The sequence below is a fragment of the Pongo pygmaeus genome, chromosome 2 (assembly GCF_028885625.2).
Source record: "Pongo pygmaeus isolate AG05252 chromosome 2, NHGRI_mPonPyg2-v2.0_pri, whole genome shotgun sequence".
Taxonomy (NCBI): domain Eukaryota; kingdom Metazoa; phylum Chordata; class Mammalia; order Primates; family Hominidae; genus Pongo; species Pongo pygmaeus.
The window spans coordinates 74,894,619-74,918,505 of record NC_085930.1 but is presented as its reverse complement, the minus strand read 5'-3'; the positions used below and the strand labels follow the sequence as shown (position 1 = coordinate 74,918,505).

Below are 23,887 nucleotides of genomic sequence, written 5' to 3'. Positions count from 1 at the left end.
AGCAACATAGTGAAATCCCATCTGTACAAAAATAATAATAATAAATTTAGCCAGTTATGGTGATGCACACCTGTAGTCCCAGCTACTCAGGAGGCTGAGGCAGGGGGTTCCTTGAACTTGGGGTCAAGGCTGCACAGTGAGCTGTGATGGTGCCACTGCACTCCAGCCTGGATGACAGTGAGACCCTCTCTCAAAAAAAAAAAAAAAAAAAAAAAAAAAGAATATTTTTCTGTCCCAGAGATGAGGCTGAAGTTCCCAATGCAGATGATTTTTGCCTGAGCTAACAGCATTAATGGATGAGCAAGGACTTGTTTGGTCCCTTGGCTGTTGTCCATAGGGGGTGATAGCGCTCAGTGTTATATGATGTCAGAAGGCCATCATATTAAAATTTAGCACAATAGGAACAACTGATCGCTCTCTTGAAGTCCAGAGCTCTTAGAACAGATGGTCTGTTTTCCTGTAGTAATGCTCACACCATATCTTCCCACTCATAGCTCCCACTCACTGCCCCTTACCCCACCCCAGCCTTCAATCGTCAAAATTCAAAGCTGTAAAGGGAAGGCGTTCATGAAAATTTAATTAAAAGTTAACATTAAAAAGAGGTGACAATTATAAAAGTTTTCTGACACATTAATGTATGGTCTTTTGAATTGCTAATAAGAATAATTAACAATTGCTTACTATCAGAGGTGGCATTTGGAGCAAATAAACATAGTTTGGGGATGATGAGATTCTGCATTCTTTGACTTTTAGGCTTAAGTTTACAGTTAAATTTAGTTACATTAGGTGTTATTTTCACTGAATTACTTCATTGAATGTAGCTTGCAAAGTCTTTTGAAATGTTGACTGCATCCCTGTTTCTGTAAGATTGAAATTATCAGTAACAGGAATAAATAAATCTTTAAGCTTGATAGTCCCTGCTGTTTTAGGCCAATGTGAAATTATGCTTTTCTTATAATTTTTATGACTGCTCTTTCATATAGACAGATGTGCCTTGATATGTCTTTCTCAGTTGTCTTAAATGTTATTTTAAAAATCCTGAATGGCAAGTTTTTTGGAATGGTTTAATAACATAGGGCTAATCAAAATGGTGAATATATTACTTTGAGTTCTGGATCTCTTTGTAATGCAGTTAGCTTACTGAGTAAATTTGAACTTATCGTTTTATTTTAGTAAAGCCAGCATGAGAATCTTAAAACAGTAGTTATCTATATAAATTAAGCCTTGACCTTCTTCATCCCACTGTTTATAGTAGGTTCAAGTGAACGTAAAACTTGTCCTTTATTTGCTTGAATTTCAGAACAGCTACTTGATACTGTTTTAAGAAAACTTAAAAAAACCCAATACTTTCCAGTGAAGTCATTCTTTTTTTTAATAGCTAGATCATAATTCAGTTTAATTATGAGCCAAATTGGTATAAAGATGAATAAGATAGGTTTTCTACCCTGAGAAGTGGGGAGACAAAGACATAAAACAGGTAATTTTAATATAATTGGTATGTATAGAGATATGCTGTACTAGTTGCTTAGAAGAAAATCACCTAACCTCACCTTCAGGTGAGGCTTCCTAAAGTGAATCACAACAGATAAGTAAGAGTGAGCTAGATCAATGTATTCCAACTGGGTAGTTACCTCTTAGTGGGTCATGAAGTCAATTTAGTGGTCATGACCAAATTTAGTGGTCATGACCAGTATTTAAAAAAAAGAGAGAATAGAATAGATTGCATGGTATGAAGGGCAGGTTTTCTTTTATGATACTTTTGTTTGCCATGTAGACATACAAATTTTGGTGACTGCTATGTGAATGTCTTAGTGTGGGTTATGGGACAAGAAGTGTGACAGCCAGCCACTGAGCTGGAGTAAGTTGGGGAGGTGTTTCAGTGAAGTGACTCACACAAGCAAAATTATGGAGGAAAACTGGGGAGAGTTTGGTGCAGACAGCTGGTACAGACAAAGTGTGATGCAGAGTTTAGCAAGAGATGAGACAAATAGGTCATGGAATCCTTTGGATATAGCACTGAGGAATTTGGGTACTGTGTTGTGAGTAGTTAGGAGGAGCAGTTAATGCGTAGCATAATTAACCTGGTGTTTTGGGTACTGTGTTGTGAGTAGTTAGGAGGAGCAGTTGATGCATGGCACAATTAACCTAGTGTTTTAAATCCCTAAGTCTAGATGATGGAGGCTGGATTTAAGGGAGGTGATGTGGTCCTGGAAGTGGGCGTTGATGGGAAATGTGGCATTAGGGGAATATGAACACTTTCCCTTGGGGAGAGCTTGTGGAAAAGATACCCTTAATTAAGTCAAGAGGGTAGGGAGCATTTGTTATTTTTAAGTACGTCATTTTAAGGAGTCTACAGAGAATGGGGCTGAAAAGATGTGGGAAGAGTAGGTGGAAGAGGAGTGTGGGCAAGACAGAGAACAGAAGATGTTGAGGTAGAGACAGAGAATTATGTTTTGAGTTGTGATTAGAGGTGCTAGAACTTTGATGTATGATGAGTTTAGTTGAATGCTCGTGTCACTGTCCACTAGCCAAAGACCAACAGGGATACAAGTTGGGTTGTTACTCCTGGCAGTGAGGAGCAACATGCTGAGTGAGGAGTAGCATGCTGACACTGGAGAACCTGGAGGTATACTCAGTAAGAGGGCTTTAGAAATGACTTCTTATAGGAGTTGGGCTTGTATTGGGTCATTTTGGAGAGCATTTAAGGTAGTAGAGCTTTACAGCGGGTTAGATGCTCTCAGGAAGCAGAAGTAATTCTGTGATTGGGTGTCTTAATACTGCTTTCCTAGAAGTTGAGTACAGTTGTGAGACTAAACCTAATTGGTAAGGCACAGTCACTGTTACCAACTATTGTAGGGTGTGTCATGGACAGTGCTCATGTTTCGTGTATGTTTAGGTGATTACAGAGTTGTCTTGATCGATCCATCATGGTCACAGAATGGGCTTGTCTCATACTGATGTTTTGTGAAATTGTTTCTGTTCCACAGACCCCAGGGCCTAATATTGTGGCAGGCTAGCTCCTGGATGCCACTCTCACTAGGTTCTATGTGGGCATATGGATAGTTATAGTGGATTTTGCCTTATCCTGTACATATAGAGGAGTCAGCTATGTAGTTGCTCATAGTTGTTCAGTGTTCAAATGGTTCTACCTAGAGCACAGATAGGAGTTGATTTTAGAATTATATACACATCATTTCTTGAAGGATTTTTAGCTATAAACATTAATCATAAGTGGTATAGACTAATGTTGTCTGATAGTTTCATGCATGAACATCCTGCCTCAACATCTATCTATAAACACAGAGAAATACAAGAACATGTTACCATTTCTAAAGTATGCACATAAATTGGGAAAAGAAAGCAGAATTGTTTGATTTACTTTTTTTTTTTTTTTTTTTTTTTTGAGATAAGGTCTTGCTCTGTCACCCAGGCTGGAGTGCAGTGGCACGATCATAGCTCACTGCAGCCTTGAACTCCTGGGCTCAAGCCATCCTCCCACCTCAGCCTCCCAAGTAGCTGGGACTACAGGTGTGCGCCATTGAACCTGGCTATTTTTATTTTTTGTATAGATAGAGTCTTGCTCTTTGCCCAGGCTAGTCTCGAACTCCTGGGCTCAAGTGATCTTTTCGCCTCAGCCTCCCAAAGTATCAGGATTACAGGTGTGAGCCACTGCGCCTGACCTGCTTTTGTCTTTAGTAATACTTCAAATTTATATTGATCACTTTGAGGCATTGTGGAATTCTGAATTATCTTCTGAATAAGCAAAGAATTCTGCAAGTTCCCTGTTTCCCGTTGGTCCTCAGAGGCACTCTCCTGTAGACAAGTCTTTTTACTTCTTTGGGCCTTGTTCTCATTTTTCATATGAAAAGCCTCAGTTAAATGAATCTCTGCTGTTCCAACTAGATGGAAAAGCCTTGTACTTTTGTGGTTAAAATAAACACATTGAAATAAAGAACTTGGGAATAAAAATCTTATTTTCTCTCATCTCAGAATTATTTGTCAAAGAGAATCACGAATTAAGAATAGCAGGAGGAGCAGTGAGGGATTTATTAAATGGAGTAAAGCCTCAGGATATAGATTTTGCCACCACTGCTACCCCTACTCAAATGAAGGAGATGTTTCAGTCGGCTGGGATTCGGATGATAAACAACAGAGGAGAAAAGCATGGAACAATTACTGCCAGGGTGAGTCAAAAGTTTGACAGTTAATTACATTGCTTTTTTGGTAATTTTTAAAAACTTAATTTTCTCTAGTTAAAAGTAAATAACGAAAAGTCTAATAAAAAACGTCAGTCTCTTCTACGCCCGTCTTAAACCCTGCAGTCCTCTGTTCTTGCAGCCATGTTTCATTTTTATGTTACCTCTCCATTTCTAAAAAGACCTTTGTATGCTACGGTATTTACTTTTCAGTTTTTACTATCCCAGTTTTAAGATGTGTTATGTATTGACTTTCCATAAGGGAAGATGATTTAGCTTTCTTACCACACCCTTCTCGACAACAAGCACATACAATTCTCCTCCTCTCTTCCTAGTATATTTATATCATAATTTTTGGTTAAGTCAGTATTCAGGGTTCACGTTTATGACTCTGTATTGTTTACAGCCAGATTGTGGAGTATATTGTGATGACATTTCTTCTATTGGCATGTTTTTTAATTTTCCTGCAGTTAATGGCATTTTTCTTTTACATAGCTTCCCATGTACCACCAATTTATTCCTGCATTGTGTGCCAGAGTTATAGAGTTCCTCTCAAAAGATTTAAACACATTAGATCAAGTTTCAGTTGGGTTTTTGGGAAACATCTTACCTGGTGCTGTCTTCCTGCTCCAATATGGACTTTTAGGAATTTCCTTGGCCTCTCTTTTTTGTTAGGCCTCCTGTTTCCTGGGTCCCATGTGCTGTTCTCTCTTGGCTTAAGCCCTCATTTTAATAATCCAAAACCTGAGGAAGCCTTACACATCTGAAAATGTTTTTATTTTACCTCCACACTGGTTTGATAGTTATGGTTACAGAATTCTAGGCAGGGAATAATTTTTACTCAGAAATTTAAAAGTATTGTTTTCTAGCTTCCAGTACTGCCACTAAGTCTAGTTCCATTTAGATTTCTCTTTTGTTTAAAAACCTGATTGCCATTATTTCCTTTTGGAAGTCTTTCTGATCTTTTTATGTCTAATGTTTTTAATTTCAAGATGATATAACTTGTTTTGGATTTTTCACTTATTGTGCAGGGCACTTAGTGGGCCCTCGTGTTTCTTTCATAATTTCATCCCTTTTGTTAAATGTTTTTTCCTTTGGAAACTCATTATTTGGATACTGAATTGCTGGGACTGACCTTCTAGTTTTATCTTTTGTCTTTATTTTATATTCTCCTGTCTTACTTTCTATGAGAGTGCCTTAACTTCATCTCCCAATCATTGTATAATACTGACAACTTCTGTGGTCTTGTAGAATTTAATTTCAAGAGGTCTTTCTTAGTATATTTCTTTGGAAAGCTTCCCGTTCATGTTTCAGATGCAAGATCTTTTATTTCTCTTAGGATATCTACTATATTTTGCCAATGTCTTTGTTTCCTCCGAGTTTTTTCTTTCATGTTGGCTTTCCTTAAATTTGGGTGATGTTCTATACTTGAGGGCTTTATTGTAGTTTTGCATGGGAAGTGTCAGCCAATTGGGACTCCCAATCTAAGTCTCAGTAGGAGTTTTCATTAGGAGAAATCAGAGAAGAATACTCCAGTATTATGCCAGGGAATGAGCCTGATTGTTAGCATCTTGAAACCAAGTAGGGAAAGGGATGAGGGTCATGTTAATTTTCACTTTAATCTTGTTTTCATTATGATGCTTCATTCCCATGAGCATCTGTGCCTGGTGCAGGAAGGTCTGATTATTTTTGGTTCAACCTTTCTAGAGAATCAATCCCTGGTTTTCTGCCTCGTTAAGGGAGTCATTCTAGGTAGGTCTGATTATTTCTTAAAATGAGTTTCAAACAGTTTTCCTATTTCAAACCTTACCTTATTCTTTGTCTTCAGAGATACTTGTGCCTCAAATTCTTGAGTTCTGGAATTCTATAGTGAGAGATAGATGTAGCTTGTATCTAGAGAAGAGTATGTATCAAATTGAGAGAAATCCTACAACAGACTTCTGGTGGTCATTAATGGCTTTCACTTCCTAAATAAAGACATTCCTAACTGTTGGCACATAAAACACTTTATTCTCTACTCCTAAATGCTAATATGCTATCTGTCAGATATACTTTCTCTTTTACATATATTCCTCTTTCTCCACCGTGCCTTTGGTCATCTCTTCTTTTCATTTGAAGTTTTCCTACCACACCTGCATGTACAAACCCTGCTGCTTTTTCAAGGCTTGGCACAGACGCCACCGTATCACGAAGTTACTCAGCTTCCCCAGCTGGAGGTAGTCTGTCTTCCTAAGATAGAGGTAACTCTTTATTTTAATCTATTTCTTTCTCTTTTGAGACAGGGTCTCACTGTGTTGCCTAGGCGGGAGTGCACAGTGTGATCTCGACTCACTGCAGCCTCTGCCTCCCGGGGTCTAGCGATCCTCCCACCTCAGCCTCCCAGGTAGCTAGGACCACAGGCATGCACCACCACACCTGGCTGGTTTTTTTTGTATGTTTGGTAGAGATGGGGTTTTACCATCTTGCCCAGGCTGGTCTTGAACTCCTGAGCTCAAGTCATCCGCTTGCCTTGGCCTCCCAAAGTTCTGGGATTACAGGCATGAGCCACCACCCCCAGCCTTTATTTTAATTTCACTGGGGATTACCAGTAAGGGAGTTGCAAGATCTGTTAACTGTATTCTTTATCAGTCTTTTGCTCAATGGCATATGTTCCATAAATTGACATTCACCTCTTTGCAAACTGGAGCTATTAAAAATATTTCTGATAATAGCTTGATTTGAAATTGAAGAACAGTTTTGAGGGTTTCTCCACATCACCTGGCAGAGGTGACATGTTTGTGTGTTAAACTCATCTTTTTTAATCATGATGTGCATTTAAAAAAAAAATCAGTCTTTTGATCTGTTTTTGAATAACGTGGATATTTTTCTGTTTCAATGTTTAGATATGGTAGTTGACGTTAAAAAGACTGTAACTCTCAGGGCTTATAGTACTATCCCTTTATAAAGATAAAAACTTATTTTTTTCAATTCAGTAGTATGAAAACCTAATTTAAATGACAACAAAAACCCCATGTATTTAATTGCAGCTTCATGAAGAAAATTTTGAGATTACTACACTACGGATTGATGTCACCACTGATGGAAGACATGCTGAGGTAGAATTTACAACTGACTGGCAGAAAGATGCGGAACGCAGAGATCTCACTATAAATTCTATGTTTTTAGGTAATATTTGCAGATAAAACCATGTTTTGAGTCTATCAGAATGCCTTCTTTTCAAGTAAAACCTACATTCTGGAAATGTTCTTCAACTTGAGAAGTTGCATTAATTTGTTCTAAGAGATGGTTTAGCAGATTGCTTAAAAGAATAGTCTCTGGGCTGGGCACGGTGGCTCACGCCTGTAATCCCAGCACTTTGGGAGGCCGAGGCAGGCGGATCATGGGGTCAGGAGATTGAGACCATCCTGGCTAATATGGTGAAACCCCATCTCTACTAAAAATACAAAAAATTAGCTGGGCGTGGTGGCAGGTGCCTGTAGTCCCAGCTACTCGGGAGGCTGAGGCAGGAGAATGGCATGAACTCGGGAGGCGGAGCTTGCAGTGAGCTGAGATTGTGCCACTGCACTCCAGCCTGGGCAACAGAGGGAGACTCCGTCTCAAAAAAAAAGAATAGACTCTGGAGCCAAAATCCCTGGGGTCAAATTCTGACTCCGTCACTCACTAGCCACGAAACAAAAACGTTAATTAATATTGGCTTCCTTTGTACAGCTGTTGTGAGGTTTAAGAGAGTTAATTGTAAATGCTTAGAACAGTGCCTGACACATGTACACATTCAGTCAGTGCTAACTTAACTGCATATAAACAACATTATTTCAGGGAAGAAAAGTGCACACACACGGTACATGTACATACTCCACACACATCCACACACACACCCAGGATCATTCTTTTTCCTTTGCACTATCTTCCATGCGTGTTTATTCACTCTTTCCTCTCTTTTGCTTCCCTGGCAAACAATGGTGAATGACTTCAGTACCTTTTTTACTGCTGAGCCTACACACAACCTCAGATTCTTTTTTAGCATTGTATTCTAGGAATCATTAGTAATCAGAATGATGAAACCTATTTATTTCAGCTTAACTTTTTTGTTTAATGAAAGCACTGGGAATTATATGGGGGGTAGATACGAATTAGGTTAGTGTTTTGATACATTACTAATGCATCATATGTTGTACTTTAAAGTTAAGACAAGCCCTTTATGTTTAAGATTTTGGATTAAAGATTTTGGAAAAAAAAGTATTCGTAACCTAGTTTGTAGCAACAATAGTGGTAAAAGGATGAAGTAATAGGATTTGCTTCATGCATAGATGGGCAAGAAGTTTATAAGCTAAGCTGGGATCTCTTGCTGATTATAGTAATGACAGATACAATTTCTAGGGTACCTACTGGGTTCTAGGTACAACATTGGGTACCTGATATACTTTATTTCATTAAACTCTCAGAAAAACTTCATAAAGTGTGTTAAGCCCACTTGATAGAAGAGGAAACATGAGACTGAGAGATATTAAGTAACTTCGTTTAACAGAGAACCATGATTTTGGCTTGTTTCCAAAGCCTAGGCAATATATGACCATAGAAAGCCCAATTGGTGCATTTTTCTCTCAGTTAATGTAGTCAGAGCTCCAGGTATTTATTTATTCTCATATTTACTCATGGAGGAAACTGCTCCAAATAGTGCAATATAGAGAGTCTTGTCTAACTGGCTTCTTTCTCATAAGCATACTGAAGGAGAGAAACTAATACTCTTTTTCAGTGTCCTAGTTTATGAAATAAAAGCTGTTCTTATTGGTACTATCATTTTCTGACATTTACTGAACCCTTATAACATGTCAGGCACTGTTCTAAGCACATTATATAAATTTAATCTCCTGACAACCCTGCGAAGCAGATACTGCTATTTAACCGATGGTAACTTGCCCAAAGTTGCACAGCTTGTAAAGTGTAGGATCAGAATTCCAACTCAGGCAGCCTGACTCCAGAGGTCACATTCTTAATCGCTACATTATTCCCTGCAACTCAACCATATTTCATATTTTTATTTACTGTATTTTAAAAGGATGATATCAGAGCAAAACAAAATACACACCAGTATGATGCTTACTAAGCTTTGTGTAGTTTTCTATCCTGGCTTTTTCCAAGCCTTATTAGATCAAGCATTCATAGTTCTGGCATTTATGGTTGGTTACTTTGCTTCTCAAACCCCTATTTTTGCTTTGATCATATTCCTATGATTTTTTCCTCCAAATTTTGATCTGGCCTTTAGGTTCCCCAGGGACAGTTACAAGTCTCTTCATTAGGAGAAATAACACCAAGATGGATATACCATATTATTTGCTACTTTGTGATCATATTTTTGCCTATTTACACATTTTCTTTTTATCTTCATTTTCTTTTATGTCTTTTTGAATCTGGAGCCTTCGAAATTTGCCATGTACATCAAGATGGTTCCCTTTTAAAAGTTACTATGCATATAAAACTATTAACAGCTTGGGAAGAGTTAAGCATTAAGTGTGAACTTACCAATATACTGTTGCTTTTGGGATAATCAGAGAACATTCAAGTTCAAACACAGCCAAGAGGTATTTTTGATAAGTAGTTGTCAGTGCCTCTTTTCTGTAATGCTGCAGAGTGAAATATCTCATAGGATCACTGACCTCCCCATTTGGTTAGCTGAATGGTGTCTGTTTCAGCTCTAAATTCCTTTTTCTTTTTTTTTAAGTCTCCATGGTAACCAACTGTCTTAGTTTGCTTGAGCTTGAAATACTTCCTTGGATGTGTGATTTTCAACTTTAAAACTAGGAATGTCTCAGGCAAACCAGTATGAAGTGGTCGCTGTACTAATTAATACTTAAGGTTTTATGTACATATATATAAAATTAGTTTTATGTCACTTTTTCTTTTTTGGTTCAACATATGAGAACATTTGTTTATTACCATTTTTGTGAATGGCTAATAGATTAACATGGTTCAAAATTCACAAAGTTTTAAAGGCTCTATAGTGAAGTCTCCTGATCTGTAATGAACAGGACTGCCTGTTTAACCACACCCTTGCTAACACTGTTATCAAATGTTTGCATCGTTGCTGATCTGAAAAACGCTATCTCGGAAATGGGTATTTACTGGCCGGGCATGGTGGCTTACGCCTGTAACCCTAGCACTTTGGGAGGCTGAGGTGGGCAGATCACTTGATGTCAGGAGTTCGAGACCAGCCTGGCCCACTTGCCGAAACCCTGTCTCTACTGAAAATACAAAAATTAGCTGTGTGTAGTGGCAGGTTTACTTGGGAGGCTGAAGCTGGGAGGCTGCAGTGAGCTGAGATTGCACCACTGCACTCCATCCAGGGTGACAAAGTGAGAATCTGCCTCAAAGAACAAAAAAAGGATTTATGACTAAGGTTGAAAATCTTCATTATTAAAGAGATTTCTGTATTTCCTTTATATGTAGCCTATTTTTGTATTTACGTGGCCTTTTTATTAGAACTTTTATATGTTATGGAAATTAGCCATTTTTTTAATATGGACTTACATATATTTTTCCAAAAATGTCACTTATGACTTTGTGTGTGATAGCAGTTCCTGCCATACAGGCATATTTGATTTTTTATGTCATTCAATTATTTCTTCGAAAATCCTGTTGTTTTGTGTTTTGTTTTCTATTTTCTTGCTAAGTAGAGTTTGAAAGATCTTCAAGATTATAAAGATTCCAAGATTATAAAATATTTTCCTCGTTTCTTCTGTTAATCCTGTTATGTATTTTTTCCATTTTATTTTGGCTATTGTTTATTTTCCCATATTGTGAAAATCAGCTTGTATGGTGTCTTGTTGGCTCCACTCCACCTCATACAAGTTTTGCATATTTCTTGTTTAGTTTATTCTTGGATTATCTTTTTAGTTGCAATTGTAAATGCAGCTAAACAGACTAAAAGACAGTCTTTTATTGTCTTCCATTTGATAGTTGATATGTATGAATACCTATGTGTTTTAATAACTCTTCACTCTGCTGAATTTTTACTGTTTGTTGATAGTGTTTAGCTGATTTTCTTGTGTTTTCAAATTCTTATTTGCCAATAGTGATTTTTCTCCCTCCTTTTCTAATGAATAGGTTTTGATGGCACTTTATTTGACTACTTTAATGGTTATGAAGATTTAAAAAATAAGAAAGTTAGATTTGTTGGACATGCTAAACAGAGAATACAAGAGGATTATCTTAGAATTTTAAGATACTTCAGGTAAGAATTTTTAAAAATAAAAAATGAAAGTTTTAATACCATCACTAGAGCGTAACACTGGTCATATGAAACCCACAGCAGGTCAGTGTACAAAATGGTGACATCCCAAATGTCTTGTCTCCAGTGAAGACCTAGCACCCTATGACTTACGAGTGAAAATTACTTAGCTACTTCATATTGTATTTTCATTCCCAGAACGCACATATACTTTATGTGATCTTTCCTACAAATTTGATTTAAGTCATTTTTTTAAATGCCCATTTTTCTTTTTGATTGATATTTCCTCAATTGATTCATTAATTACACAGATGTTTGAATGCTTACCACACAGGTCAATCCCTGTATTAGGTGCATTAAACATGGTAATGAATGAGTGAAAGTGTTCGCCTTCATACAGCTTACGGTTTTAGGTGGTCGTGGAAATCGGTGATGGTTCACAACAAAATGATTTTGGTGAAAAGAAATACCTGTTATATGATTTAAAAAATCAAAGTATAAAGACATACTCAAAACTTGGATAGGCCGGGTGTGGTGGCTCACGCCTGTAATCCCAGCACTTTGGGAGGCCGAGGTGGGTGGATCACAAGGTCAGGAGATCGAGACCATCCTGGCTAACATGGTGAAACCCCATCTCTACTAAAAATACAAAAAATTAGCCGGGCATGGTGGTGGGTGCCTGTAGTCCCAGCTACTCGGGAGGCTGAGGCAGGAGAATGGCGTGAACCCAGGAGGTGGAGCTTGCAGTGAGCCGAGATTGCGCCACTGCACTCCAGCCTGGGCGACACAGTGAGACTCCATCTCAAAAAAAAAAAAAAAAAAATCTTGGATAAACTTGGTAAATATGAAATGCATGACTAGTTTTGTGGGTAGCAATGATGTTTAAATGTCACACACCTTTTTAAAAAAACTATCCGAATTGGCTAGTTTATGTCAAGTAATATTCATTTTTCACTGGTTGGGATTGCTCTCAGAATATTCTATAACAGATCATGGATATTTTGTCAATGTAGTTTCTCCAAACTTGAGTATTTGTAGTCTCTCATAAATAATAGAACATAGATTAAGACTTAGCTGTATTTGGATCACTAATCCAAATTTAGCATTAATTTACTTATTTAGCATCACTTTGGGACCGCTGATGAATAGAGGGTATTCATTAGAATTTTAAGGGTATGAGAGGGAAAACACATGTACGTTAGGGCTTCCAGTTTTAAGATTCCATGAAATATACTCCAGGGCGTGCAACTAGATTAGTCATATTTGAAGGTTTTCATTGAAAGTACTAATGTGTACAGACAGGCAAGCTTTGAGGAATTAAGACTACTCTGTTAAGGCACTGCAGTCTTCTTTTGGTTTGCTGCCTTTACAAGAATGCTATTTTTTTTTTCATCAAGTGTAAGTGCCAGTTCAGGAATTGCATTTGATGACCATTCGGAACGTCTTGAGTCAGTAATTTGGAAGTGAGGTGGAGACCTTGAAGTTTTAGTTCTTGCTAACCTCAAAAAGGCTACTTATATTTTATTCGATCCTGGGTTTTCTTATCTGGGAAAAGAAAGAGGAGGTGGAGAAATGACCAGTTGCTTTCTAAGGTCCCTTCTAGACCTACCTAATTCTATGTTGTTTTCATTAAGCAGATGTATGAGATAGTACCAATAAAAATGAAAAACAGATTTTGCTTATGATATGCCAATATAGAGGTAATACCCTGTCAAGATTTTGTCTTGTAGGTTTTATGGGAGAATTGTAGACAAACCTGGTGACCATGATCCTGAAACTTTGGAAGCAATTGCAGAAAATGCAAAAGGCTTGGCTGGAATATCAGGAGAAAGGATTTGGGTGGAACTGAAAAAAATTCTTGTTGGTAACCATGTAAATCATTTGATTCACCTTATCTATGATCTTGATGTGGCTCCTTATATAGGTGAGAGCAAGTTATAAAGTGTTTGAATTTTTGGCAGTGAAATATCTGGTTTCAAATTTCATAAGGAAAGTTTGACTCATTTGATTGAAGAATTCTTGATGGAGAAATGGAGTATTTTAAAATAAGACAAAGTTTGGGTTATGGGGTAAGTTGTCGTGAGTAGGGAACAGCTCAAAGACAGCCTATGGTGCTTGTAGAGTAGTCTCTAGTCAGATCTAGGTTTGAAGGAAGCTCAGCCCCTTATCTAGTCTTTGCAACTTGGGTTAGTTTCTAACCCAAAAAAGCGGTTTAAAAGTAATGTAGCCTCTATCTAATAGAAAAGCTAAAAGGATTCAGTGAGTTAATACATGTAAAGCTCTTTTAGAAGAGTGACTTGTATACAGAAATTGTTCAGTAAATGTTGTAATTCATTTTCACAAAGAACAGTGGGATTATATGGTTTATCACACTTCTGGAAGCTTGGGCATATTTCAAATTTCAGTAACATTACTGAATGGGGGGTGGATCTTGTATCAGTGGAAAGTCAGGAATTTGTGATTAGAAAGAGTATGCCTTGTGAGTCTGACACCACCATCACTGCCACCCCTGGACTTCTTGATGTAGCTTTAATAGAAACAAGAACATTTTAGAGGTTTTGAAGGTGACAGGGGAGAGGATAACAATATATAGTGGTTTGCCTGTAAGTTGGAACATCAGACTGAACCTATATAATGTATCCTAGTGACAAAGCATTTCTGGATACTAAAACAGTGGCAAGGTTTAGGATATGAGTGGTTTTTTTATCCCCACTAAAAACAGGTGAAAAATGCTTTTGTCCCTACAGGTTTACCTGCTAATGCAAGTTTAGAAGAATTTGACAAAGTCAGTAAAAATGTTGAAGGTTTTTCACCAAAGCCAATGACTCTTTTGGCCTCATTATTCAAAGTACAAGATGATGTCACAAAATTGGATTTGAGGTTGAAGATCGCAAAAGAAGAGAAAAACCTTGGCTTATTTATAGTTAAAAATAAGAAAGATTTAATTAAAGCAACAGATAGTTCAGAACCATTGAAACCCTATCAAGACTTCATTATAGATGTAAGTATATACTAGGCTTGGTCAGAAATATGAAGTATTGTCACTAATTTAGAATTAATTTATTAAAACTAAGATCTACAATTCTGTGAATTTTACTTATTTTAAATGAAAAAATTTATGTTTAGTATTTAAATTTTAGGATAAGATTGTAAGTGTATGTTTTCATGTGTGATGAAACTAAATGTTTGATTTTGACACGTAGTCTAGGGAACCTGATGCACCTACTCGTGTATGTGAACTACTGAAGTACCAAGGAGAGCACTGTCTCCTAAAGGAAATGCAGCAGTGGTCCATTCCTCCATTTCCTGTAAGTGGCCATGACATCAGAAAAGTGGGCATTTCTTCAGGAAAAGAAATTGGGGCTCTATTACAACAGTTGCGAGAACAGTGGAAAAAAAGTGGTTACCAAATGGAAAAAGATGAACTTCTGAGTTACATAAAGAAGACCTAAAACTGATGGCTACTAAAAAGCAGAGCATTTCTGGTAAGAATAAATTTTCCCCCCTCCCTCTTAATGAGGTTTTAGAGACTACACCAGAATAAAAGACAGATTAGGGGACCTCTGTAGAACAACAAGGGTCTTATTTTGTGAATTATATTTCAAGAACTAAACTGAGATCCACCTTTCTGGATCTGATTTATATCACTGAATGTACAGTTCTTTTGGAATAGTTTCACCTGAGAAAACATAGTTGGCTATTATCTTAACCTGTTCAGGCTTTAAAAAAAAAAATGTTTTTGCATAGGGTAGTACTAAGATCTTAAAAAGTGGTAACTGTCTTGAAGAAAAAATGTTTATTGTTTGCAATTGAAATAACTGTGTCCCCAGTTGCTGGCATTCATAGGTACAGGATTTGTTCTAGTAAGCTATGCTTTAGTATGTGCTTGATATGCATGTAGAGCCTGGGAAAGTCATGGGATTAACTTGAGGGTCACTCTTGAGCCTATTATTTTAATAAAACATTGGGATTGGAAGATAAATATGTTTATGTGGTATCTGACAATGTGTATCACGTGTCATATACAATGGTAATATGCCTCTCTTTAAAGTGTTACTAATTAAAAGGATATGGCTTACATTTATATTTGTTCTCTAAAGATTTGAGTCCTAAATGCTTTCATTAGGTAAATAAAATGTATAACACAAACTGTTTATTTCAGCTGCTATACTGACATTTCATAATTTCTTTCTTTTCTGTGTAGCCAGTCAGTCATAACATCTTTGTACTCTATGAGCAAATAGTAATTTTGGACCTTGATAAAACAATTTTGTAGAGTGTAATATTTCTAAGAGGAAGTGTCACAGGGGCTATGATGCAAGAAAGCCTCAGAAATGACTGCACACAGGTCAGTAATTAGATGCATTATAAAATAATACTTTGATAGACCCAACATCATATAATACATACTATTTCTGTATAGATCTGTATAGAAAGTATGCAGATTTAGCTATTGGGTCTGGTTTTGTCATGTATAAAACCATTTTCAGTAGTAGTGTATGTGTGTTTTTACAGATTAGAAAATTTTATTTGCTAGTAAACAGTATGGGACATACTGAAATTATAACTTTTCAGGGGGAAAAGGTAACTCATTGCAACTGGTTTAGATTTCAGCCTACAGAGATGTACTATGCTACTGAAAAGAACTTCCTGGGATCCACTGAGAAAGTTTTAGTGCAGTGTAAGAACTATATGAACAACCAGACCAGTGAAGTCATATAAACCCAAAGTTATTAAAGTAGTAAAAGTAGAGCTTAGAAAAAATAAGGTAGGGGCATATCCTGAATAGAAGTATTCTTGAATTTTCATTTACTCTATTTACATAAATATGCAATGTGATACTCAACTGATTTCTGATTTCACTCCACCTTCAAGGCATGTATTTTGGCCTCATACTATTACTATATTTGAGTAAGCATATAACCTGATTAGTTTTAAAGTAGCAAAGGAATATCAATAAAATGAAAGTTATCACACAAATGTGGAAGGACCCACTAAACCCTTGAATATAAGCAAAGAGGTAGGTGGCAAAGCAGTCTTTTTAGAACTTTTACATTATTTGAACAAAGAACATGTTTAGTTTCACGCTTAAGGTTTACTTACAGATTTTCTTCAATTTACATTGAACAAAATAATACAGTATCTAATACAGTATCACGTTTAGCCTGGGTGAGGGGACATGTTTTGGCATCTTTCCCCTATAGTAGTAGTTTTGGTTCAAATTAATTTTTGAAAAATAGCTTTTGTATGGAACAGTATAAATGGGCTTATAGTTCAAATACTGAGCAAATACACAATACTACTTTTTACTAACAGGCACATAACGGAAATGACAACTATTCGTGGGCTCAAAAAACTGCATATTTTAACTAATTTTCAAAATTTACAAATCAGTATCTCAGAGAAGCTAAAGAAAATGGAAAGGAACAAAGCCCTTTTAGAATAATATACATTGCCTTGCTTCTTTCAAAAAGGAACATGTACTTGTCACCCTAGCTTTTGTTATTTAGAGCACTGGTACAGATATGCTGTCCCATACATCAGGATCAAATTATTAGTTTCACATTGTAGGAATTTAAGATTTTTTTTTTTACGCAGGAAATAATCTCATCATTTCCAAAGATGTCTTCATGTCCCATCAATGACATGCTACCAAACATATCAGATTCCACAGGATAATGGCACCAAGCTACCCAAGTAGATGATTCTGGTATTCTAGACTGCCGTTCATGCTCTCCAAAAGTATACTTAAAAGTTTCAAATACAGTTTCACTTAGAAACTGCAACCCTCCAAGTAATGTTATGTTTACTTAGGTATGTATCAGAGGCAATAATTTCCAAAGCAGATCTGATTTTAGAATATAACCAATTTGTTAGATAACTTTATCTCTATCACATCTGTTTACAAGCAAAGTATTACTTTGTCTGGACTTAGTTCATCTTCAGTGTCTGGGATCGTGGGCAACAGAGCAGATCGTGTTAAGCCCCAGAATTTTTGAGGTGACATGTCTTTTTTGGTGGCCGTAAACTTCCATCCAATATGGCTTGCACAGATCTTACACTGGGCAACAGTCCAGGCATACCTAAGAAATTAAGGAAAGATATCAGCTAAGGAAACACTTCTGTACTCCAAGCCTATCATATAAACCTATCATGAAGACAGACCTTAGAAGCAAATTCTAAGGATTAAGGAGATTCTAAGTTGAGATTTGATCCATACAGTTCCCTGAAACCTAAAAACATTTTCTAATTTTGTAATATGTATGACTTTTATGCTCTTAAGCGCCATGTTTACATTTTTCTTCTACTGCATAGAAATAGCTGGTTGCCAAGACCACATTCTAACTTGTACTGGCTTTTCCTTTGTTGTATTGCAGTCAAGTTAGAAAACAGCAATCACCTGCAGAAATAATGCACTTCTGTCTGAGTTAAACTGGATGGGCCAGGAAGGACACGTCTCAAAAAATACTGAAAAACTACTATTCTAAAATAAGAATGATTGTTAGATAATGCAACCAGAAATACAAATCATGGCATTTTGTTCTTAAGATAAACCATGTAATTGCAACTGTTTCCTTATTTTTTTCCCTAGGTATACCATGCCACATTTATTTATAGTAACAAATGTATTGTAGTTTTAGTCCTTACATAGGGTGCCAAGTAAGATAGGGCAATCCAAGTGACATAGTCCTAACCCCAGAGTAGCATGTAATCCCTTCTTAGCATCCCTCTTTGAAAACTGAAGATAGTACAGCTGAGGGAACTGAACAGGTTCCCAGGATCATAGAGAATCATTAAGCTGAAGCAAACAAACAACAAAAAAAGGCAAACTAGAAGAAAAGCAGGATTCAATGGGTTCTGCACCTTCTTAGTCTATTATTGCTTTGTAAACATTCTCCAGTTTTACATTACTACAGAATATGGTCCAGATATAAAGTTTTACTGGGTCATAAGACAGCTGATTTTCAGAATTACGTGACAGAAAAAAACAATTTTGGATTTAACTGGATACAGTAATTTGAGGACAACTGCAGTTGTCAACCTTTCCTTCCTTTCATTCAATGATGCTATATAAAAGAAACAAAAAGTGCAACAGATGTTTCTAGCTATTTGTGGAATGAAGGACATTTAAATAAATTTTTTTTTTTTTTTTTGGAGACAGATTCTCACTCTGTCACCCAGGCTGGAGTGCAGTGGCACAATCTTGGCTCACTGCAACACTCTGCCTTCCAGGTTCAAGAGATTCTTGTGCCTCAGCCTCCCGAGTAGCTGGGAGTACAGGCCCCTGCCCCCACACCCGGCTAATTTTTGTATCAACTTACTCATTTGACTACTTTTTATTATAAAGATTGTGGCAACTCTGCTTAGGACTCTGGATTTTTCTGCCCAATTAAGGTAAAAAAAAGAAAAAAAAAAGCAACCACCACCATAATATTACCCAGGAAACCAGCTGTGTTCCGTAGACGGCCGGCCTATCAGATTCAAGTTGCAAGCCTTATACACAGTAAGTGTCTCATGCACATATCCATGAGGGTTCACATAAGCTGCCATCGGCCCACATAAGGATAAACTAAAACAAAGAATCAACATGGAGAACAAGTCAAAATGAGAAGTCTAATTCTATTAAATGCTTAGAATTTTATTGAAGTTCACCAAGAAATGAGGTATGAGCTATACAGTTTTTAATCTTTCAGTTTTATATAATACCTCATCTTAGTATGAAAATGGGGTGGGGGTGCAGCTGGCAGACAGGCCTGTTTTGTCTTAAATGTCTAAATGTTTTCTGTGATGACTCAAAGGAAATAGTACTTGTTTTTAAAACCCTCCTCAAGAAAGACATTGTAAAGAACATAAAACTCAAATGCTTCTGAAGGAGTCTGAGAGTATAAGTGCAATGACAAGGTCCTGTGTGGTCATTTTGGGGCAGTTGATTATTTTGCAGAAAGCAGTTTCCTTACCTTCTTGATTTATAACTCTGATGAATTTGTCATAAAATGATTTTCAAACACTTATATCAGAGCATCAGTTGTGTTCAGAAGCATGTCCTACTTTGGCCCTATATGGCAAAACTGATGACTGAAATGTAATTTCTGAAGCATCTATGTTAGGGCCTAATTGAAGACAGTCTAATATATAGATTGTCAACAAGAATTAAGGGGAAAATAATTTCTCAGTTGTTTTACTTTACCTTGCTCATTACCTGTGAATAATCCCTGACATGCCTTGTTGCTCTGAGTACCCAATCTGGAAGACGGTCTTAGCAAAAGTGAGCTAATTCCCTGTATTTCATTTGCTGAATGTTTGTAATTTTTAGGTATTGGAGGAAAGTATATGGAAAACAGAAATACAGTCTTGATTATAATTCTGATAAGGCAGGTATATTAAAAATGTAATAAAGACCTTACCTGAATATTTCATTTTTGGTTGTTATTTCTGTTTCTTGACATTGTTTACAGCAAAGGGAAGTACACTAAAAAATTTGAGAGAAAAATTATTGGTAGGAAAAACTGGCATTCACTTTATCATGTAATCACACAGATCATCAAGAAACTTAAAAGATATTGCTCTCTCTGAATATTGTATTTTCCTTCCAAGCATTCAAAAACACTTAAAGATGGAGCAAGAAAATCACTGAAACTGAGATCTGCCACATATTTACATAAAACTAAATGACCTTCTCTGGGGTAAAGGAATAGTGATATATAACCTTGGATATTTCCATGCAGAAATCAAGTTATTTTTCACTAAGTTGATAAATGTATTCATATTTGACAAATACAAAACAATGAGTTTATCTGTAAGATCCCAATTGAAATCTGAATTGCCTGACTACATTACTGGACTCTATACAGAGCTCCATCGGCCCCAACAGAGCATCCTAGTTCTCCAGCCTGAATAAAACATGGGCATCAAAAACATATTCACTTTACTCACTTTATTCATAATGTCTAATTCACAGCGAAGTCGTTGGATAGCACTGCCAATTTTAAGGAGCTGAATTCTCAATACATCATCAATAGGAAGACAAGCAGCTACTCTGTAAGAAAAATCTTCAAGACATGGTTTTTCAAGTTTTAAACTTAGGAGTCAGATAAGCATCAGATAACTTACAAATCGGATAATATCCTTTTGAAATAAACCCTTCTCTATAAGGTTACACATTTTATACAAGTATAAACAATACAAAAATATACCAGCTGTCAAAGATATACTTTTCAGAAGCTCTAAATTTAATTTCTTTTCCTATACTTTGGTAAAATCCTTTTATGTTGAACATGAACTCAAATCCATGTTAGAAGTTATTTGCCAAGAGACTAGAAAAATAACTAAACTATACCTTATAAACAGATAAGAGAGTATCTATAATTAAGGCAAGTCCTGGAACTAGAGTCATTTCTTTTAAAGGCACCTTAAAGAACAGGGAAAGGAGTCCTTACACTCAGGAAGTATTTTTGGATGACAGCCACTTCCTGCAATTTGAACTTTTTATGGAAAACTTGTCTAAAATTGGAGTGCTCACAGAATATAAGGATTTTATTGCAATTAATTTTAAAATACTCATTTTTTTCAACTGCTCAAAGGAAATTATGCGTTTCAGAATTAAAATGTTTTAATCAGTCTTAAAATCTAAAAGATATCATTGCATCCATTAGAAAGCTATTTTTTATAGCAAGACATCCCAGGCTCCAGGCAGGAAACTAACTTTTCATACCTATTGGATTTGAAGGAAGAGAATCATCTTTTAGATTTTCATCCCATTCACGTAGCTGTTTCTTGATTCTGTCCATTAAGGTTTCCTTGTTTAAAATAAGGGTAGCCATAATCAAGTTCATGGACTTATTAAAATTTACTATTAAGCTTTTCAACTCTTAAAACTAACATATTGGTAGCAATTTAAGTAATCACTCAGTCCCATCACAGTCCCAGTTTAAATGCCTCCATTTTCTTACGCAGCAATGATCAAGCTCCAGCTCCTTTGCCCAGCACTAAGTCTGCCTCCCAGCCTTTTCTCACTCACTGTCTTATCCCAGCGGTATATGCTCCCAACTCCCTTGCAGATTGCTCTGTTCTATGCCCCTGCTTGGAACTGGCCTCTCTTCTGCCTTCTTTTAGGCCATTTCTGACTCAGTCCATACGGATTATGGCACCTATAAATTGCACTAGCACTTGCTATCTACATACCTTACTTGGCACCTGTTTACTACATAATTTTCACAAGCATATGCAAAACATATGCAAAAACTCATATATTGTGTCTTTGTAATTGCTTAAAAGCTGCTAAAGAGCAGAGCTCAACTGCAGTTTCCTTTAGTGTCGTGCATGTTGTTGAGTTTTCCCAGGACTCCAGATTTGTGGGCAGTGATTAAGGGAAATGGCTAGCATTTATTGAATGCCCGCTATGCACACCAAGTACAATAGCTACCATTATATATCCATTTTATAGGTCCTTGGAGAAGTAATTTGCTCCAGGCCCACAGAATAAGTGACAGAAATCAGACTCTGAAGTCAGTCTCTGATCTGAAATCCAGATTCTTTAAACCATTTCAGCACTGTCCCTTACTTAGTTTTGCAAAATGTGGCAATGCCTAGTGTTAAACTTTAAGGAGCAAAAACCCTCATGGATGCATTAATTAATAGACTAATGATCAAGAGATGTAAGTTAATATACTTGTTTAGAGAAAAGCCAAAACTGTAAAATATGGATGCTTTAATGTTCTAAATGTAACTCACCCAACCCAACAAAATTTCACATGCTTAATAAAACTCTAAAGAGTCTTGTGATACCATTTTTTTTTCTTTTGAGACAGAGTCTTGCTCTGTTGTCCAGGCTGGAGTACAGTGACACAATCTCAGCTCACTGCAGCCTTGACCTCCCAGGCTCAAGCAATCCTTCCACCTCAGCCTCCCAAGCAGCTGAGACTACAGCCACATGCCACCAAACCTGGCTAATTTTTGTATTTGTAGAGATGGGGTTTCACCATGTTGCCCAGGCTAGTCTTGAATGCCTGGCTTCAAGTAATCCACCTGCCTTGGCCTCCCAAAGTGCTGGGATTACAGGTGTGAGCCACCACTCTTATATCTTGTTCTTAAGTTATAAGGCACTAGAAACTGGAAAAACTAAACCTTTGTTTTTTAATGACCCTTAATTATGAGATGGCCTACCATATATAAAGTAAATTTAAGTTACTTACAGCATCATATAAGGAATATAGCCAGCGAGGCCATGAAGTTAGATTTGCACAATGAAACTTTCTCTGAAAACAAAACAAAAAGGCACTTAAAAAACCCCACAGAATAAAGATTCTAATGCTGGAATGAGCAACATCTGAAAAATGATTTTGGCCTAGGAAAATATCTAATTTTAAAAAGATAAAAAATTTTGTAGATAATCCCATAACGTGACTATCTATGAAGTGTCAAATCATGCTTCTGTATCCTTCAAATATATATTGTAACTAGAATCTTCATTCCTATTTAAAAAGGTCGAACATTAAAATTTCAATGCTGAAGACAACTTTGGGAAGATAAATGTTGAGAGTAAACACCATACTTCTATTATGACCATGTTAGTTGTTAGTTGCCTTTATACTAATTACTTGTCCAGTATCTGAAGTGAAAACCTCAAAATACAATCCAAACTGTTTTTGTGTAAAAACTTTTAAATGAGAATCAGCTGAATCACTATAAGGACAAACATTAAGAAGTGACAGAATCCCAAGAAGGATAAAATGTTCATTTACTTGAGACTTCATGATGAAGTTCCTCATTTCATAAAACTCAAAGAAAGGGGAAACCGATTATATATCACCTCTAATTGTAACTGAAATCCAAACAGAAGCATGCCTAAGTCCATATAAAAATGTGAATTGTACTTAATTCCTGTAGAATTTCAATATTTGAGGGGGAGACTCAATACTGTTAAGATGTCAGTCCTCAAATTACATATTCAGTGCAATACCCGTGAGAATGGAATTTATAAGTATAATTTAAAGTTCGTTTGGAAAAATAACTGCAAAAGTAACCACAAAATTTTTGAAAGAGAAGCAAATGGTCTATAGGACACAAAAATATTACTGAAGGGATGCACTGCAGCAGTGCTAATAGCAACAAATTGCAAACAACCTAAACATCAATCAAAAATACAGTGAAATACATTAGAATATGTTTATATCAAGGAATGCTCTGCAAGTGATCAAAGAACAAGGTATAGCAGAATATAAAGAATTATCACACATTTTTCTCAAAACAAAACCTACATATGTACAAATCTCTGTAATTTCACTGTAAATAAAATGTTAATTGACATGTGACATGACACATGAAAGTGAGAGAGAAAAGGAATAAGGTAGATCAAAAGGCACTTTTAACAGACCAGAACAAGAAAAACAAGGTAACATTTAACAAAACAAGAGGAAGACCCTACTCCTGCACCTGCAAGATCAAATGACTAGGTATGTTTCATATG

The 23,887-nt window shown here is 36.4% G+C and overlaps 2 protein-coding genes across 14 annotated transcripts in view; one reads left to right on the top strand and one right to left on the bottom strand.

Annotated features, from left to right (window-relative positions):
* The window catches only part of TRNT1 (tRNA nucleotidyl transferase 1), a 37,903-nt gene that overhangs the window by 5,185 nt on the left and 8,831 nt on the right, over window positions 1–23,887 (top strand). For 4 of the 12 annotated variants that reach the window (XM_054480111.2, XM_054480112.2, XM_063661820.1 and 1 more), the window contains exons 3-8: window positions 3,991–4,184; window positions 7,223–7,361; window positions 11,298–11,424; window positions 13,152–13,345; window positions 14,169–14,422; window positions 14,625–15,505. In XM_054480111.2, the coding sequence (XP_054336086.1) occupies window positions 3,991–4,184; window positions 7,223–7,361; window positions 11,298–11,424; window positions 13,152–13,345; window positions 14,169–14,422; window positions 14,625–14,873 (1,157 nt within the window). In that variant the 3' untranslated portion in view covers window positions 14,874–15,505. Of the gene's footprint in view, window positions 1–3,990; window positions 4,185–7,222; window positions 7,362–11,297; window positions 11,425–13,151; window positions 13,346–14,168; window positions 14,423–14,624; window positions 15,506–15,625; window positions 19,834–23,887 lie in introns of those variants that run through there. The other 8 variants (XR_008501409.2, XR_010125717.1, XM_063661818.1 and 5 more) reach the window with 5 other exon arrangements.
* The window catches only part of CRBN (cereblon), a 29,507-nt gene continuing 22,116 nt past the window's right edge, over window positions 16,497–23,887 (bottom strand). For both annotated transcript variants that reach the window (XM_054480109.2, XM_054480110.2), the window contains 6 exons: window positions 22,614–22,676; window positions 21,134–21,218; window positions 20,356–20,471; window positions 19,827–19,891; window positions 18,860–18,991; window positions 16,497–17,504 (listed from right to left, as the gene is read on the bottom strand). In XM_054480109.2, coding sequence (XP_054336084.1) covers window positions 17,324–17,504; window positions 18,860–18,991; window positions 19,827–19,891; window positions 20,356–20,471; window positions 21,134–21,218; window positions 22,614–22,676 — 642 coding nt within the window. In that variant the 3' untranslated portion in view covers window positions 16,497–17,323. The remainder of the gene's footprint in view (window positions 17,505–18,859; window positions 18,992–19,826; window positions 19,892–20,355; window positions 20,472–21,133; window positions 21,219–22,613; window positions 22,677–23,887) is intronic.